This window comes from Scomber scombrus, chromosome 2, assembly GCF_963691925.1.
Source record: "Scomber scombrus chromosome 2, fScoSco1.1, whole genome shotgun sequence".
Classification (NCBI taxonomy): domain Eukaryota; kingdom Metazoa; phylum Chordata; class Actinopteri; order Scombriformes; family Scombridae; genus Scomber; species Scomber scombrus.
The window spans coordinates 4576123-4587666 of record NC_084971.1 but is presented as its reverse complement, the minus strand read 5'-3'; the positions used below and the strand labels follow the sequence as shown (position 1 = coordinate 4587666).

The 11544-nt window shown below is 41.1% G+C and overlaps 1 protein-coding gene across 1 annotated transcript in view; it reads right to left on the bottom strand.

Moving 5' to 3' along the window:
- Positions 1 to 1052: 1052 nt before the first annotated feature.
- The window catches only part of LOC133991830 (sodium/potassium/calcium exchanger 3-like), a 58176-nt gene continuing 47684 nt past the window's right edge, over positions 1053 to 11544 (bottom strand). The window contains exons 7-17 of the mRNA XM_062430407.1: positions 10337 to 10411; positions 9879 to 9904; positions 9728 to 9781; positions 9490 to 9623; positions 6398 to 6558; positions 5610 to 5880; positions 5350 to 5516; positions 3367 to 3481; positions 3070 to 3182; positions 2657 to 2722; positions 1053 to 1796 (exon numbers count right to left, since the gene is read on the bottom strand). Of these exons, the coding sequence (XP_062286391.1) occupies positions 1644 to 1796; positions 2657 to 2722; positions 3070 to 3182; positions 3367 to 3481; positions 5350 to 5516; positions 5610 to 5880; positions 6398 to 6558; positions 9490 to 9623; positions 9728 to 9781; positions 9879 to 9904; positions 10337 to 10411 (1335 nt within the window). The 3' untranslated portion in view covers positions 1053 to 1643. The remainder of the gene's footprint in view (positions 1797 to 2656; positions 2723 to 3069; positions 3183 to 3366; positions 3482 to 5349; positions 5517 to 5609; positions 5881 to 6397; positions 6559 to 9489; positions 9624 to 9727; positions 9782 to 9878; positions 9905 to 10336; positions 10412 to 11544) is intronic.

Genomic DNA, 11544 nt, shown 5'->3' with positions numbered 1-11544 from the left:
TAAAGTTAGGACTGGTGAGATCATCATAAAGATTGCACTTTTACTCCATCTCATCAAAACATCACACAACATCTCTGAACTTGTTTTTTTTTGTTTTTTTTGTACCAATATACAAATGTTGCGATATCTTTCCAAACTATACAAAACTTATAAATTATAAAGTTCTATTCTTAAATATAAACAACATCAAGTCAGTTTCCAGTACTTAGATTATATATTAGGTACAGTACATTGTACAGCTCCGTCGCCGGTGATCGGAGAGCATTCCATTTAATACACTGTACACGATCCAAAGGCCTGAAACTGGTGGTTAGACATGATCTTTGAATAAATTAATTCATAAATAAATCATGATTATGTCTTCCCAGTAACAGTGGTATCCTTGGTTCCCCTCAAGATTGTGTCTCACACACATGCGCACACGCACTCACATACACACACGCATACACGCAGCGCACTCAAGCTGATTCTTAAGTCCAAATCTATAACTCTTAACTGCTATTTCTAAAAAATACTTTTGGCTTTAAGAAGTAACAACGTTATACTCAACTCAAGAGACTAAAAACTATCTTTTAATTAAAGTACAAGAGGTTTAACGTCTAGAGGGAACTTTAAATTCAGTAGTTACATGTTTAGAGTACCTGTAGACACTGCGCAATGATACAATAACATCTCTAATCGATAAAGTGTCAGTGCTGGATGTCGGATTTAGGAAGATCCCTTTCATCATACGTGGGGGTTTTATTCAAGGAAGTAAATAAACCCCCACATCTACCGGGATGTGACTGTAGAGAGACAGAAAAAACAGCCAAGAATAGACTCTATGTGAATATTGTTTCATATCTAGATTCTCTCTGTCAGTGCAAAGCTAGAGCTGACTTGTGGCTAGTACAGCATGCTATGTTGTTATACTGCATCAGGGCTGAACGAGGGAGACGAATGAAGCATTGGAGCGTATTACCGGCAGACCACGTGACTGTGCCGTGCTAAAGTAAAACATACAATATCGTCAACCGTCGTCGGTTCGTTCAGCTTTGCGGGACTGATCCAGTTGTGCATAAGAGAAACCCATGTTTCAGCTAAAATAAGTACTTATATAATCCTCAATTATATACAGAGAAAGCCAGTTTTTTTACTTAAAAATACCTTAATTGTGTGCTTATATCCAAACTTGTACAAAGAGTAACAAACGATCCAGCTAAAAATCGCTGATAGCGCAGGATTTCTCTCTTTCTGCCGGTCAGTCAGTCAGTCGGTCAGTAACAGTAGCAGCTTCTTCACCAACAGTAGCCTAACTGTTGGTCTTAATACAGTTAAGTTCACGCCAGCCAACCTTTCAGTACATCAACTTAAACAACGATTGGCAGCAATCTCTGCTGCTGGGACTTTCTTTTTTCGCGCCTCATGTGAAGTCCCCACCCCCCCAAAAAAAACACCTCCACAAACCTCCGGTGTCCTCTCTCTCTTGTGTGTATTGCACCAACGATAAATCATATAGAGCTCTATTTTTTTCTATTTCGGAAAAAAAAAAAGAAAAAGAAAAAAAAGGTAGGACTTGGTCTGAAGGCGCCAAGAAACTGGAATCCAGGTGAGGTTTTCCTCCATTAGCCGGAGGAAGAAGTAGAAGAAGAAGAGGAGGGAGGTCAGTGGATGTCTCGACACATGGGGAGGTTGACGAAGATGAAGACGTTGAACTCGATGAGGACGGAGAAGCATAGAAAGACGGCGTACAGGATGATGCAGGCCAAGCCCAGTCGCCAGTCCAAAGTCCATTTGTTCAAATGGACACCGAGAACCTGAAGGAAGGAAAAACAGAGGATAGAAGAAGATGGTACAAAATAAACAGGGGAGGAAATTATTGTAGGTGTTAGCAGTCAGAGCCAACTTGTCTGGATTCAGGGGTGAACTCAAGCCTTAAGCAACCTCTTAATGAGTGTTATTCAATATGAATTCTCTTCTTAAATAAGTCATGTTGTGAATTAAACTGGAAAACTGTGGTAAATGTCATGTTTTCCCTTTACTTCAGTATTATGTAATATATGTTCCCCTGTCACACTTTCTCTCTGTGTTCAGGTATAATTTGGCTCATATGAGTTGCAATGTGTGTTGCCTGGAAAGCGGACAGGATCGGGCAACTGCAGCAGGAGGCGGTGACAAAAAGCTGCAATCGAGTCGGACAGGAAGTCACAGAAATATTTACACCCTGTTAGATCTGATCCCAATTTAATAAAACATTATCAAATCAATCTACTCAGGCTTGTAGCTACTCAATCAAATAAAAATAAATAGGTTATTTCTTTAACTTAATGTGCAGCTGATTATATGCAGGTTAAAAGTGTCTTTTTGTAACACACTGTATATGTGAATGACACAGATATTCACATCTGTCCAGAGGAGAATCTTTAATATTTAATGCATAATAATAATAATAATGATGTAATGTTCACATCTGTAAGATTTAGTGACTGAATGTTTTTTTGTTTCTATCAAATGTCACGTTCAGCTCTGTGATCAGGTGACAGACAGGCGTTTTCCTATCATGCCCTGAACCATGCAGTTCATTTAAAACATCTGTACACGCTGGATGAAAGTGTTTCAGCCTGCTCAATCACAACACCATCCTTATTCAGTTAGTTTCAAAGGTTTTGGTACTTACTGTGAAGAATACTGAGGCTAGTAAAAGTCCAACAGAGAATATGAGTCCTCTGCTATTGAGATGGATCTGAGGAGACAAACACAGAGCATTAGTCTATAGCAGTAGCTAAAAAAAACCCCCTAAACTCACACTAATATTCTGTCATTGTGTTACTTATGGATGGAAATATAGTGAAAATGAATAATACTTATTTTTGCTGGGGACCCCTGGGACCACTACTCTATAGTATATTACAGTACAGTAAGGTACAAGAACGTGTGGGTGTATTTGTATACAACAATAATCTTAAACTCCCTCACTGCTCTGTGCTGTATACTACAGACCATCGTTGCTACCCTTCATAAACACGGCTCTGCTCTGTTCTGGCCTGAGTCCAGCAGAGTCTCCTCTGAGCTGAGCTGAGAAGTACTCACTATGGAGCCGTAGTCGATGCAGAGTGTTTGAAGCGCCCAGGGCAGACCCAGGCCCACCAGGATGTCAAACACATTACTGCCTATGGAGTTGGAGATGGCCATGTCTCCCATACCTGAGGCAAGGAGAGCAACACTGTCAAGGTCTGTGTACAATCAGGAGACAAATCAATTCAGACAAGCAATATTCTGCTGTGCACTGCCACTCTCTCTCTTTACAGCATCTCTTCTACACCAATAATGTCTTGCTGTAGAAAAGTGTCGTTGTGTTTGTGTGTGTGTGTGTGTGTGTGTGTGTACCTTGCCGTGCGACTATAACACTCGCCATGCAGTCTGGGACGCTGGTGCCCGCTGCTAGGAAGGTGATGCCCATGATGACATCAGGGATGCCGAGAGTGAAGCCAATCACAGTCACCTGAAAGCCAACAGAAAGCAAGTCTCAATATACTGTTGTTTATTAGTCCTTCCTGTATAGTTCAGCACTACAGTGAATGAAATAAAGGCTACGACTGAGACCCAAGTTCCCATCTGGAATCTAATTTCAGTCGTATAACCAAGTTTTATACAGCCTCAGTGTACAACTACATGTTAGGAATACCCTCCTAATACAGTGCTGCACTAAATGTAACAATCCTCTTCATGTTTAATACATCTTCACATTGAGAGTTACTCCATGAATTTAGTTATCGATCAGCTTTCTCTGGCATTCAGCTTGCCAGTTGGTTTTATAGAAAGCGTTATCCAATCAGAATAAAATAAACGTTGTCTGGGGGCCATGAGCTTCAGTGCCCAGGGGCCCCTATCCAGCCTTGCATGGGAGGCACTTCTGAGGTTGTTACGGGGGCTTAACCCCTGCAATTTTTTGTCATCCCAATGTAGTTAACTGTATATACTGTAGTAACAATAATAGAAATAATAATAATAATAATTTTAATAATAATATATTATTATATATAGTTTTTTTGTAAACAGTATTTCTCACTAAAATGTATTGTATGTGTTGACATACTGTATGTTATGACTTTCCATTACTCATGAAACATTTGCAAAGCTCATTATTACATATTTTAAATCATGCATTTAATGACATAAATGTTTGCTTCACTTTCACATCGCTACATTTGATGGCGCTTCACTGTCACTACAGTAAGTGTCAGTCAGCAAAACAGCTTGAAACCAAAAGCAGGATGTGATTTTGCTCATTGTGTTTTTTGCACAATACAAATAAAACATGTACACACTTGTAAAAACAAAGCTCCACATCCCTACTGGTGGGCAAAAACTCCACAAGGTACCACAGTGAGAATGCAGCCACGGGAATCCAGAAGATGCCAATTACCTTGTTAGGCTGAACCAAGTAGCCAATGAAGAGAGAGGGGAGTGGGGTTAAAGGTTGGCCTTTGTTTTTGTCTTTCTTTAGTGTATTATGCATTTTATTTATTCAGTATAAGGCAATAGTCATTTGTATTTGTGTATATGTAAATATTATTAAGAGTATATTGTAAATATAGGTTTTAAACTTATTGTGGGAGTGTTCATGTGCCCTTCACTGTATAAGGTGTTTATTTGTGTATAGAGGGTAGGTAGATATGCCAGGTGGGAAAGCAGTGTAGTGTGTCAGGGAGAAGGGGTCAGTCTGGGTGTCCTCTCTCCTGCACCTGTCAGACTGCTTTTGTTGTCCGCCAGCCTGCTACATGTGTGTGTATGTGTGTGTGTGTGTGTGTGTGTGTGTGTGTGTGTGTGTGGGACTTTTTCTAATCTGTTTATGGTTACAGCTCTGAAAATAATCCCTGTTTGACTGTTACTGCTCATTCCTCCATCACGCTTCACACCTGAATCCTGCTGGCTTTGTAAGGGGTCAACAGTACATTACAGTACCTTTCACTTTACTGTAGTTCTGCTTTCTGTTTGGATGCAGATTAAAGTGAAAATGGAAGCCGCTGTATGCCAGTGGAAAATGTGGTACTCTCTAGAGAAGTGATGTTCATTCAACAATAACTATAAAGATCTACGTCTGTTCTGTCTCTCAAGCCTGATATTTTGGGCCCATACTGTATTTGCTACTCGCTGAATTTGATGAAGACAAAAAAGCCCTGATACAGACACAGGATTGTCGTCCATCTGTTACATGTAACTTCTTTTTTTTTTTTTTTTAAACAAGACATCTCAAGGAAAGAAAGAAATAAAATAAATTAATTAACTAATTAAGTTGAGGCAATTTTATCACCCTTTTAAAGATCAGGTATGCTTTCAGTATGCTAGTGAGTGAGACTCTGGACTGACCATCCAGACCATGATGTAGGAAAGGCCAGCGATCCACATGGTGGCAGTAAAGAAGGAGACCATGAACCATCTCTCCCAGCCCCGCTTGGAACAGTTGGGCACAGTGAGGAACAGAAGCAGGGACAGCGGCCACATGACCAGCCATTTCACCTTGTTACATACACCCGCTGGAGGAAGACAGGAAGAAAGGAAATAATAACAGCACTTGTCACAAAACATTATTAACCACGATCATTTGATTCCAAACTTTCGTGCCATACCTGGAACTTTGAAAGGCACCAGGGGCCCTCCGTTGTCATCCTCTCCCTCTCCTTCCTCGTCATTCTCGTTGTTCTCGTTGTCCTCGTTTTCATTCTCCGTCTCGTTGCCGGACTCCAGTCGCTGAAGCCTGCACTTACCGTTCAGGCCCTGCTCAGCCCCACCCATCCCATTCTCCAAACCCCGCCTTCCCTGGGTCCTGGCTGCTGAGTCAGAGTCGCCGTTGTTGATGCGGTTGACCCGAGTCTCAGTTGTGTTGATCAGTCTCTGTCTCTGGAAGTGATTATTGAGATTATTATAGACCAGCTATAAATACATGAATACATCTGGACGTTATTGCATTGGTGTTATGTAGCATAGCAACAGCAGCGTGTCAGACCAATTTTGAGTTCCATCTTAACTGCCTTGGCTTGTTTTTAGTTTTTATTTATATAATCAAATCAGAGGAAGCAGAATTTAATGTTCTTTTCATCTCTTTTTTCTCAAAAGGCCAAATTTGGTTGTTTATTTTGGATTTACATCCAGACTGTAATCTGTAGCAGACAGGTGTCTGAGAGAAAATGTTGGCTGTACTATCCAAACAAATATTAACATTCATTCCACTCCTTCTTTTGTTGAACCCAGGCAGGATTATGTGGTTTGTATTTTGGCTGAGTTTTTGAAAAAGTAGCCGAATAAAACTACATTTCTCTTGAGGGAGGCGTTGATGCCTTTCAAGTTTTTCCAACTCAAATCATGTAAAACTAAAAAACTAAACATAAAGCCACACACCATGAAAGCGCATATTTACCTCATTGATAAGCATCCGAGAGGCCATGGTGAGGCGGGTTCTGGGTGAGAAATGACTGGTGATCATGATCCTCATGCCGGCCTCGGAGAAAGACAGCTGGTGAGGGTATGCAGACAGGAGCTCATCCACCATCAGCACAGATGGCTTACAGTGGAAGTTAGCTAGAGTGATGTAAGACACAATGTTGATGTGACTACTGCCTTGACAGTTCACAGGGATCTACATGTTTTATACTTAGTCCGCGGTCATCCATTTCTGCAATCAACAAATCATCCAAAAGCAATTTTTTTAATGTATTTCTTTTACATTTGTTACAACTGAAAGAAAGAAAAAGTGTCTTCGGAGATACAATTTGCTTCTTTACTCTCCAAGCCTGTAAGTGTTTGATTGACAGTTGAGACAGCAGGAGCTAAGAAACACAATGCACACAAACTTGCACTGCTACTGTAAATCTAGCTTACAAGGTAAGAACAGACAGTGTTTTGTTAGCAATAGCAATTTAGCCAACTTGCTAATAGCTACATGGCCTGCAAACTGACAATGCACTTTTTGTTTGGTAGCTCATCCTGCAAGCCAATGTGGAACCATGATGTATGTTTGTAGATAAGAAGGAGACATTAGCTTGTAAAGCATGTAAGGGGTGTGGTCCAAAGTTTGTAGATCTTATTGTACCGTATAAACCCATAGATAGATAGATGGATGGATGGATGGATGGATGGACGGATGGATAGATAGATAGATAGATAGATAGATAGATAGATAGATAGATAGATAGATAGATAGATAGATAGATAGATAGATAGATAGATAGATAGATAGATAGATAGATAGATAGATAGATAGATAGATAGATTGATTTAAAGGACTTAAGCAAATCCTTGTAGGGTCTACAGAACCATAGAATATTCACTGAAATGTGTCTCTTAAGGCCAGCCCAAACAGTGATAGACCTGTTGAAGAAAAGAAGGCCAAATTGTGATGGACAGTGTGCTACATTGGTTTATTTTCACCTTCTCAAACCTCTCCTGTTTGCAATATCAGAATACAATTTCAGTTCGTCCACTGAATTTCCACCTTGAGATATGATATGGGACTTTTGAAGCCTGAGATTTAAAAAAAATCCAGTGTGTCTGGATCAGTGGAATGGTGTGACTTTTTCATTAGCTGGGACTACAGCTCTAGGCAGCTGTGTATTTTGGCCTTGAGCATGTGCTGTATAGTACAGCAGAGAGCCAGCTGCTGGTGGCTAGCGGCTAGGTTAGTGGTTTCTAAAAATTAAAAAAAAAAAAATCTTTTGGAGCCACTAAGCAACTGCTTTCACTCTACAATTATCCCCACAGTACCACAACGATTCATGTACGTTTTGTCTGCCTTCAGGGGTAAATGTTATCTAATATGGAAGCAGCAATTGGGCGGAAAATCGTCCAATCTGGTAATATTTCTGGGGCGTAATTTTTTCCGCCCCAGATCCAGTTATTTTCAGCTTGCAGTGGCAACCGATCAGGGGCCACCAGGAAAAGCTAAACACATACACACATTATACACATACCGCCATCGGGTGAAGAAAAAGTACACTCTTCAGCACACAGACACAGATTGTAGGCAGCACTTTTTCATTAGTTTATTGCATGTTGCTGTATTTATGTGTGATTTATGTGAGAATAACAAATTAAACCTATACAAACACACAACCCAACAATAACAAAAATGATTTTTCATCAAAATATGTATTTCACAATTGGAATTGCAGGAGAGATGGGGCCCGGTGCCCTTAATGTACCACACACCCACGGTTTGGTTGATCCTGTGACTTAGGTATAACAATACCAACGATAAACTGCAATGTACCCAAATCTGTCTGTGGACCTTTGTTGCATCTCTAATCCTTGTTTCCTGTCATCTCTCAACTATCGCTGTCTAATAAAGGCATAAAATGACCCCAAAACATCCACAGAGTCTGAAGGTTATCTGCAGTCTACAACAGTGGTACAGTGTGAACTCTACCCTGTCTATGTTGACACAGGCCAATTGGTCCTCTTCAACATGTTTTCTGGAATGTCAATAGCTGCTGGAGAACCAACATCACCAGTTATAGTGGGTTGATGTGATTGGCAATACACCCCTAACCATCCTTGTTAGTGTATGAGCCCACCGTCCTGGTAGGGAGGTGTCCATGCACAGAAAAAGTGTAAGATGTAATTTCAAACAGAAGTATTTGAACAACCATCCAACAGTCCAGGTCCCTGCTGACTACTGGTAGACCAATTGTGATGCAGCATTTCCCTGGCAACCATCTGCCTAACCAACTGCCACCTGCCGCCCTGGTTCTCTTCAATGCCTCCTCAGCATACCCAAAGGAACAAGTTTAGCCGACTGGGTCTCTCTGCGGCGGCACTCAGAGTACCAGATGCAGAACAAGCTAAGAGAGCAGGCTGTGTTGAAGCATACTGGAGGCTGGAAGGATGTGCACATGCCTTAGCCAGCATCTCTTGCACTGCTCTCCTATTGCACTGCCCCATATTGCTCCATAACTTTGAAGATAGAAGGAAAGCTGGAAGATGCAGACACTTGAAAAATGTATGGAAGAACTAGGTTGCCAAATGAGACCTCAGGTTGAAGACCAAGGATATGTTCCTTTTTCTACTGGCATCTAGTCATCTCCAAGCCTTACCGGCCCAATGCAGCCTAGAAATAAAGGCTTTGCTAGGAACAGTAGTAAGCAAAGTCAAGTAAAAAGGATGCAGCTACCACACCAACAACAACATGAATGTCCTGAGGGGCTGTCTTTCATTTTACACACTACAAAAACGTGTGACTTGTCTGTCACAGTTTCTGGATGGAGGGCATGTAACTCGTCATGTAGGGGAAGTTCAGAAAGTCGAACAGCATGGTGGAGCGTCAGCGGCGATGGTCAAGCACGGGAGACAGAACTTATTTGACAAAGACATCCATGACCATCTTCTCATGGAGCTGAACAAAAATAAATGTGTAGTGGTGTCCCAGCTGCCTATACAAATTTCAGTGCAGATAAATCCTACAGAGCCCTGTTAGGGTAAAGCCTGTGTGAAATAGTATAATACAGGTTATGTTACCTTTCTTGAGTAGGACTGCAGTAGCATCACAAGTGACATTATCCTCTAGATCAGTGCTTCCTGTCAACCCATTGGCCAGATTCACTGAGCTCTTCTTTCGACGGTCGAAGTAGCGCTGTGCCCTGCCATTAAACCTGGCAATGACAAAAGAACACTGTTGGTGGCACAACTTCTTTTATATGACTGCAACCAATCAAATAGCAGAAGGCATCGGAAATGTCTTCAGGAGCGTACTCACTTCATGATGAGGATATAGCCTGCATACATGAGAATCAGGATAAGAGACTCCCACCTGGATCAGCACATGAACAGAAAGTCAGTCAAATTTGTGTAACATTTTATAGTTGTAACAAAGTGAGGGTGCAACAGAACAAAATCTCATTACGCACCAGCACACCTTCTCATCATAGATGAACTAAAGAGGGAAGACAAAGAGGACACAAGGGGACATTAGGTGGGAGGCAGTAATTGAAAGTCAAATTAATTCTGCATTTCAGCATCTATTCCACTAGGGGGCATGACCAATCCAGAGCTCAGACAAGCAGAAAAAGGTCAAAGCATGACCTTTTGGTTCCTTACATCTCATTTAAAGACAGGACACAGTAAAGGCTAAAAGTTATTTTTATTTGTGAGGTTACCTTTTTAGCATGTTGAACACAATATGCAAAATTATGAATTACTGACACACTGTTATATCAGTGTGATTTTCTTTGTTTTTGTATGCTTGATGTGAAACAAAACACTGGCTGGCTTCATGGCCTTTTTATCTGCATATTTATCCAATTTCTACAGACTTGATCATGTGTATTGTGTTTTTCCATGTGTTTCTATGTCTCTAAACTCTTACCGCAATGAGGGCTATGATTGAAAAGGTATAGTAAGTTGAGTCTCGAAGTACAGCCCAAGGAGAGAGCTTCACTGCCTACAAGGGGAAAAAAAACAGAGATAAGCACACTTATAAAAACAAGTACATCAATTCATACACTCGCATTTTGCTTTGCTGGAGTTGATGCAGTACCATGACACAGAAACGCCTCTGACATCATTAGCATACTGATGTAAACACAAGAGCTGTTAAGTTGACCTACTGAATCACAGTGACTGAAAAAGCCAATTGCAAGGTGCCATCCTACGTAGGAAAAGGTGCCTGTGTGTTTATCGACTTTATGTAATCAGATACGATGCAGGAGCCCACAACGCTGTGACTAACGCTGTAACGCTCAGCATCTCGGTCTTCCCACACAACGCTCACACTGTGAGTGGAGAGTCAGAAGTCACATCTTGAAAGTGCCACTCCCAGCTGTGGAATTGGTTGCTGCTGAGAGCCAGAGGGCAAAGTTAGAAGCAATAACAAAGCTTTAGAATGTTTGCTTGTACTGAAGCTCAATGTACAAAAGAGCTTTGTAGATGAAACTGGCAATGGACAGCCAGCCAAAGGTAATAAACAGTAGCGAGGTGCAATGGCTGGGCTTGAAGATGATCTTACTGCACCCCATCCTTCCAAGCCCCGTTATACCGCCTGTCTCTCTCCCTCATTATCTCACTATGATTGCGTAATGCACAATCTGGGATTGCATCACTGTTTGGAGTCAAGTACATATATTTTTCAGAGCAAAGAGCTTATCCTTGTACTCCACTCATTTCCATGTGTGGCTCTGCCCTGTCCTTGGCATGTCAGATAGCATCAGAAAGAGGCTGCACTATAATATGTTATCACTGTATCTCATGCAACACAGGCACCGAGGATGCAAGTCAGAAAACAGAGATACAAAGTGTTTTTTCATTTACGAACAAATATGTGAATGAAAAGAACAAAGCATAATCAGTGTGCATCAGTGTGAAGATGATTGAGGCGTGAAACATATTAATCCTGATCTTTGTTATATTCCTCACGACACATTACGGTTACGTGAAAGATGAGACAAATATGCCTGTACTGACACGTTAAGGAAAATGTGATAGCTGCAGTGGCAGATAATACAGGCATATGTCAGGAATCAAAGATGATAAATTAAATTGATACATGGATCCTAGGTACCTGGGTGCACTCAGAAT